We start from the raw sequence: 7,902 nt of genomic DNA, 5'->3' as shown, positions 1-7,902 counted from the left end.
CATGTGCTGTATGAGATACAGCGCTGCATGGTAGGTTGACTCTATCTTTCGAATTAAACGTAAATCGATCGACTTCATCTCTTGCGCTTATTGCTCTATTCAAACTGAAAGCTCCAGAGCGCCGTCATATATGATGGTTTGCATATTTTTCTGCAATTAAGTTTTATTGTTGCTTTGCTTCTGTTAAATGCTGGCAGGTCGGCAGCGTATTTTCCAATGTAACAACAACGACGCGCCCGCTTTGCTCAAAATATCTGGTGTTGGGGGATTGCCCGAGTCCCACACAGCATTGCTCTTCTAATTATAATTCAACACGCGCACAGTGACGCACCAAAAAACGGAACCGCACACCCTCGATCATTATTACACATTTTCACGTGCTGCAGACTGCTGTGCTGGGGCCTGTGCCCAAGTGCCCAAAACCAAAAGTGTTACAGAGTCCGGCCCAGCCCACAACATTAATTTCCAGTTTCCCTCGCATGTACAGACTACAGACACGTCTCCTGACTTTAGGGAGACTATTTTTCTCTGGTGCCACCTGGGGGAGAAACGTTTGATCCCATGTAGATGTTGCCAAGTAAAGTTAATAAGTCGTTGCAAAAGGGGCCCGCGCAAAAGCCAACCAATTTTAAGGGGCAATCCCATCTTCAGATTCCCACTTCCTTATCTTCTCTCATAGCCCTGTTATCCCGTATCATGGCGGCCACGCTTAGCCTTCTTAGACTTCCAATTCTTGCCCAGAATCAACAACACTCTCACTCCCAATCTGGCTCAAAGCTCTCCACCTCAACTCAACTAAACTGTATCCGTAAAGACTCGAATAATCAACAAACACTCGTCAATGAGACCCTTGTTCGCTTCAAATCAGCTGTTCTTCCCGTTACAACGATCACATTGCCATTCCTTTTAGATACAAAGGTAAAAAAATTCTACTAGCAAAATTTTAGCATTTTATATCGGTAATTTTCGTAGTATTTTTATTACGACTGATGGTCTCTCAGGATGCGCTTGCTGTTAATGGGGAATTTGGAATTTTGGAGGGCAGGAGTGTTGCACTTGTGCACCCCATTGTTATGGGTAGTTTGCTCGTGTACACTCTCTGGGCCGGGTATCTGGGCTGGCAATGGAGGCGGGTTCGGACTATCCAGACCGATATTAATGAGCTCAAGAAGCAAGTGAAGCCTACTCCAGTTACTCCTGATGGAGCACCTGCGGAAACAGCCCCATCACCTGTTGAAATTAAAATTCAGCAACTCACTGAGGTAGGCTTCTCGCGCCGTGTGTGCATACTACTACTTTAACATCAAAGATGCATTTTAGACATTTGGCTAGATGTATTTTTAAAATTCATGCAGTAACTTCACTTACAGAACATAGAATTCACCTTATGGTTATTAATTTTATTTGAAACAAAAGGGTTTTGTCATGTTATTGGCAGACTCTCTGTGCGTACCGATGTCCTTGAGTTTAGTGAACTGAATCTACTAGTTAATTGTAGTGACATGAAATGAAATTTGGCTCTAACGCATTTCAATAGACTATCACTATCTGAGACGTTGGTGCTTTAAATAATTCAGGAGAGGAAGGAGTTACTGAAAGGGTCTTACAGGGATAGACACTACAATGCAGGATCGATATTGTTAGGCTTTGGGGTGTTGGAGTCTGTTGGTGGAGGAGTCAACACTTACTTGAGAGCAGGAAAGTTATTTCCAGGCCCCCATTTGTTTGCAGGAGCAGGTAAACCTCAAGTTTGCATTTCCTGCCTAGCTAAACACTCAGCATATAAAATGGCGAAATAAATGCATTTGGTCCGATTATGACTAATACTTGATCTTACTGGTTTTGTGTTTGGTGCAACAGCCATTACTGTGCTGTGGGCACTGGCGGCAGCTCTGGTACCTGCAATGCAGAAAGGGAGTGAGACTGCGAGGAATCTTCACATTGCCTTGAATGCATTAAATATTCTGCTATTTATATGGCAAATTCCTACTGGAATTGATATCGTTTTTAAAGTGCTTGAGTTTACTAAATGGCCTTGATTTACATCTACTGTATAAGAGATTGACCTACTAGATGTACTCTGTTTCGTAGTATTTTTGGTTGTAAATTTCAATGATATGATACATGTGGTTCAGATTGTAATCTCATGTATTCTTTCCTTGGATTGTGTAGATTGTATCATTTTCTGGGACACAGAATATAGTCAATGTTCTGTCCTAGCAGACTATTTTTTCTGTTGTGCACTTAAATCAAAGTGCAAAATTGTGCATTGTATTTTGAGTCCCTCAAAAATGATGGAATTTTCATCGGTGTTTCTTTCATAATATAAGTAACAAGGTTGCATCAGTGAAGGATACTGTTACTTATTGAATACTTCATATTCCAATGAGAAAGATTTTGTATTTGTCGCTTTTCTTTTCGATTTTGTGTTTGTCGCTTTTCTTTTCCTTATTAGGGAGTTTTTTTTTTTAGTTTTGTCAACTAGATTTCTTATTAGAGTCATATTTAGTATGAGATTAGAGTATTTATTGTCATTTAGGTGGGAACCTATCTTTTCAATAAATAAAAAAACCTTGTACTTCATTTTTTTTTTTTTTTTGGCCATGTTTTCCATTCTTGACCTTCAAGTTACATGCTCTCCTAACAACTGACAAAGATTAAGGAGTGAGAGGTCTAGTGGCAGCAGTTACTACGGTTGCCGTACAAGATCTATTCTAATAACTTCTATTCAAGGATATGATTCATGACAGCTTCAATTTTGGGAACTGATATGTGGTTGATGGGAGTCTTGATGGAAATAAGAATCAAGATCAAGATCAACCCTAGCAAAGGTTGATTCTTACAAAGAAACTGAAGATGGATATTCTGATTGTCAAGTTTTATCTGCCAATGATCCGCCATCTTGTTAAAGAAAATCCAATGACCCTTTTTTTTCCAAGTTGAGGAGACTGACATAGGAGGAGGATATTGAAGGATTTATTATTTTAGAGACCTTATCTAATTTTATAAACTAGATTCTTATTAAATTCAAATTTTGTATAGAACTTAAGTATTCCTTTGTTATTTAGATGGAATGGGATTCCCTTTCTCTAGTTGAATTTACTTTGGTTTGCTCTATTATAAATACACTATTTATGCAATGCGTTTAATTATCTTTTGAATAAAGTTTTAATTTCCCATGGGGATTCTCTAGAATCTTGTTGAGATTCTAGCTAAACAACCCACAAGGGTGATTTGAGTTTTAAAAATTTCTCCAATAATAAGAACCACAATCTACAACACCAATTACTATAATCCAACAACAACGAATACAACAAGTAAACAAACACGCTGAATTTTTACATAGTTCGACAACTGGCCTACGCCCATGCCTTCAAGCTATTTGAGCTTGAGAATTCTACTAAAACGAGCCTTATATCTTGAGAGTTCAAAAATTACCATTGACTTCAAAGGTATTAATGAACCTTTGCAACAAAGGTTTACATCCCACACCTCTTCAATTAAGTGTTTTTCACACTTAAAATTGCTCCGTTGAAAGATGGAAATGAAGTTTAAAAGATCAAATTCCTTACAACGAGGTAAGTGATAGCTCAAGCATGCATGGATTTATGTGGATAAACAAGTGAAAGCTCAAGAGTATTTAAAATTATCAAATTTTAGTGTAGACCAGCCTTAGAAAATGATTTGGAGTTAGGTTTATATAGATAGAAGAAAATATAGAAGAAAAACTAGCTATTAGAATTTAGAAATATTAAAAAAGGTCTTTGTGAAACCAGTTCACTGCTTTGCTAATATGGCTAGTTATTGTTAAAGGATTTCAAACAAATCAATCTGCTGCTTTGGGTTAACTAGTTTGCCGGTTGCTCATCGGACAACCTATTCAATAACAAACCGGTTCGCCGCTTTGGCTCAACTTAGCTTTAAAAGTTTGGCATTTTAGTCTATGTTTTCAAACTTCTATATAATTATGAAAGTGCCTAACAAGTTTTGAAACTGCATCAAATAGGTCATATTCCAGATTTTTGGAAATAGCACCAAAACCAACAAAACTATTCATATATTTTTGACTCATTAAAACTTTTTAAGACTTATTTAAATCAGCCCTTTCACTTAGATGAGATTCATTTAGATAAAAGGTTTAGCTTCTGTCTTTCTTCAAGTATAGAAAACATAACTTATGAAAACAAAGATATATTTAAATGTCATGATCATTGCAAAATTTGATTTTTAAATGCCTAATCATGAAAAAATCCAACACACTAACTTTATAAGAATTATGAAAATGAATAGGGATGGCAAAATAACCTGGACCCGGCCCAGACCCGGACGAACCCGGATAATCCGGGCCGGGTTGAACCCGCACCGGAATATAAAAAAATCCGGGTCCGGAATAAATTTTAATAACCCAGATATATCCGGGTCCGAGTTTAGGTTAACCCGGACATCCGGAACCCGGACCCGGATATTTAATTTTAATATTATTTTTTTAATTAATTTTATTGATTAATCTAAATGTGTTATTGTTTAGAAATGTATTAATTTTTTATTTTTAGAATTTTAGAAATTAATATTGATTCATTGATCCGGGTTCAAAACCCGGAATCCGGAAACCCGGATTTTTCCGGGTTGAACCCGGACCCGGACCCGGGTGAAAAAATCCGGGTTAAAATCCGGGTCCGGGAAAAGAAAATAGTATCCGGGTCCGGATCCGGAAAGGCTAAACCCGGACCCAGACCCGGATTTTACCATCCCTAAAAATGAAACGTAACATAAGATAGTGTTATTCACATTTGAATTTTGACGTGAATAGCATATCCTTGTATCGTTTAAAACTGATCTCACATTAATGATTATTAACCTTTGAGAACTAATGAGATTCAAAAATATTTTTCCTAAATTACCACTTACCATATTTTTTGTTATCATCAAAATCAAGATTATATTACTCTTTAAGCCAACACTTGTGTTTGATTTATCTCCACCACATTTTAGGCTATGTTATTTGATATCTGGATACTTCATTCTTAATGTTCTCATACACCATAAGACCAGTACGGACATGTTTTGCTGTGTAACAAAACAAAATATTAAAAAAATAGTTGATCAACGACAGTTTTAGCTGGATTGATACATGCACAATCACAAAATTGTATTGTATTTTTGTCTGCCCTTCCCTTCTTGCAAAAATGTTGTGTTCAATGAAGCAGCAAAGTGCTGAGCCACAAGATATCAGAGAAATTTTGGGGAGGCTACTTCGTGAACACAGATTCTAGACTTACCCTATATTCTAGAATTTCTCGGCTAAGCAGTAAGCAACATCGCATTGGCTTTTTGCCACTGGGTCGTTGGCAGCTTCAAATTTAGCGTTCGGTTTCTAGTACCGACACAAGAGTAAGAAATACAGAATCTCTCAAGGCCCCACATTTTATATTCTTTTCTTCTCTTACCTAGCAATAGGTATGCTTTAGAATCTTTCGTCGCAATCAACATTGCTGCTGCCTCTCTCATTCGCTAGATTTCCTTTTCACTAGCACAACAGTTGAATGTTATAGCTGGAAATTAAAACCTTAACTACTGATTAATTAAAGCTGAAAATCACTCTTCCGTACATTCAAGTCATTCTAAAGAGAAAATGGCAGAAAAAGGGAAAGTGGACACCAGACAGCATCACAATCTCAACAAGCAAAGTCAACAGGACGACACTAACAACATCTTTCTTCGATTGCAGGAATCTTATAACAGTCAGTTATGTGAAGTTCAAGCATGATCATGAATTGTGGTGCATGAAAGAAGAGAAATGACAGCATGATTATGCCAGGCAGTCGTCCAGTAATATGCAGCGGATCCATGGCTGTTAATTGTACTCGTTTTCTTTTTTCTTTTTTCCTTTGGGACAAGATCAAGAGCAGCCACTATTTAGCAGAATATGACACCTTGATAGCACTACCATGTACTTTTGATTAACCAATTGTTAAACGTGTGAATAGAAACTGAAAAAAAAAAGATTAAATATTCTTGCTAACTTGCTTCTTGATTAAAGAATCGAAATGACGAGGATCTAGTAGCCTCACAATTTTTAAGGGCAACTAGTTGAAATTCAATTGAGGTAGGTCTTACTGAGACCGCAGACCACATCATGGCTGACAAAAAAAGGAAAAGAAAAAAGCAGCAAACTATTTTAATTGAGGACAGTTTGATACCAATCTTGCTTTGTGAACTTTTGTCAGCTGTTGGTGCTAGCTGAATCCGATGCTTTTCTTTTCATCGTAAAAGCGTGTGATTTTCATGGCTCTCTATCAGTAGTTTCAATTTCAACCAAGTTGAAGCTTCATTGCTCATAAACCATATTATAAATAACAACTAGCATGGGCCGCATTTGTATGCATTTGTTCGATTTAAAGTTGTAGTTACCTATAACAAGTATTAGCACAAACTCTCTCTTTGGTCATGGCAACCCAACCACCAGCACCCCGTCAATGGTTCCGTTTACCATCCATAGGTCGCCCAGCCCCACCGGTTACACCAACCCCTGAGCCCCCCGCTCCCCAGCCACGGCCGCCAATGATTCGTGCCCCTTTTAGGCCAATGGGGCAGCCTCCTCTAGAATCTATCCCAGCACCAGCAGCTGTTGGGGTCTCCTCAGTTCCAACATCTCCAATCAGAAGAACTTCCGTTCCGTCTTCTCCGGTCCCCAGAGAATCACCGAGTCCCCCATCTCCTCCAGCCACTACATCACCTCCTAAACCTCAAGTATCATCTCCTTCTCCCACAAAGCTACCTAGCACCTCTTCAATGCCAACATCTCCGCCAAAACCAGCGGTCACTACTTCTCCACCCAAACCATTGGCAACTACATTCTCTGTTCCAACATCTCCAGCCAAACCGGCGCCAACAACCTTTCCTGTTATAACAACATCTCCACCCAAACCGGCGCCAACCACCTTTCCTGGTATAAGAAGATCTCCACCCAAACCGGCGCCAACTGTCTTTCCTGTTATAACAACATCTCCACCCAAACCGGCGCCAACTACCTTTCGTGTTCCAACATCTCCGCCCAAACCGGCGCCAAGTACATTTTCTGTTCCAACTTCTCCAGCCAAACCAAAGCCTGCGGTGACAGCTGCCATAAGTACTACTACTTCTCCTCCTCGTGTGCCTAGTCCAGCACCAGTTGGTCCTCGAACTCTACTGTCTGACGGGACCCCACCTCAGTCGCCTTATAAAAAAGCTACCGCCCCACCACCATCTCCTTTGACCCTACCACCTCCTCAGTTTACATCCAAAGCCGAGACTCAGCCTACAATCCCTGCTGAGACAGAGCAAAAGACCGTGCTTGTTCAAACTAGGAGTGAAAAGCCCAAGTCTTGGTTTAATGGTACTGGAAACCATTTCGATGAGACTCACAAGCCTAGCAGCTATGCACATCGTGGGAATCACGAGGTGCACAAGGAAGTTGCGAAAAATGGGAAAGTTCACCGCAAGCAGTTCTCTTCAGATTCCGATGAGGTTGGCATGAGGGTTATAACAATTGCAGGGGAGAACAAAGGTGCTTTCATGGAAGTGATCAGGTCTCCCCTGAAACATACTTTTGATGGCACCCCTCATACTCTCCACAACAAGGGAAGCCTTAAAACTCAGAGCGATGGCACCGGATGGCACAGCTTTAGCAGCAGCAGTGATGAAGAGAAGTCCAAGAAGGACAAGAATTACAAAGCAAAGGCGGCAATGCTTCCTCCTCCAATGGGTGCATTCATGAATAGTAACGTGCAAGGTGTTAACAACTCGATTGTATTCCATTCTTCATGCTCTCATCATGATCCTGGTGTGCATCTTTCTCTTTCAAGAAAGCCTTCTGGTAATGGATTCCACGTCAAAGACAAAGGCAATGGCCATCACAGCTAG

At 39.7% G+C, this 7,902-nt stretch overlaps 2 protein-coding genes across 2 annotated transcripts; both read left to right on the top strand.

Moving 5' to 3' along the window:
• Nucleotides 1-226: 226 nt before the first annotated feature.
• Nucleotides 227-2,371, top strand: LOC102612533 (hypothetical protein). The gene is made up of 4 exons (XM_006491271.4): nt 227-918; nt 1,002-1,262; nt 1,578-1,737; nt 1,861-2,371. Exons 1-4 carry the CDS (start codon nt 568-570, stop codon nt 2,037-2,039), a joined length of 951 nt encoding a protein of 316 aa, XP_006491334.1. The 5' UTR covers nt 227-567; the 3' UTR covers nt 2,040-2,371.
• Nucleotides 2,372-6,447: 4,076 nt separating this feature from the next.
• LOC102612834 (vegetative cell wall protein gp1) lies at nt 6,448-7,902 on the top strand. Its single transcript, XM_006491272.3, has one exon. It carries the CDS (start codon nt 6,448-6,450, stop codon nt 7,900-7,902), a length of 1,455 nt encoding a protein of 484 aa, XP_006491335.1.

The sequence above is a fragment of the Citrus sinensis genome, chromosome 3 (assembly GCF_022201045.2).
Source record: "Citrus sinensis cultivar Valencia sweet orange chromosome 3, DVS_A1.0, whole genome shotgun sequence".
NCBI classification, from domain to species: Eukaryota; Viridiplantae; Streptophyta; class Magnoliopsida; order Sapindales; family Rutaceae; genus Citrus; species Citrus sinensis.
The sequence above is the reverse complement of the archived record's forward strand: the minus strand, read 5'-3'. Positions and strand labels throughout refer to the sequence as shown.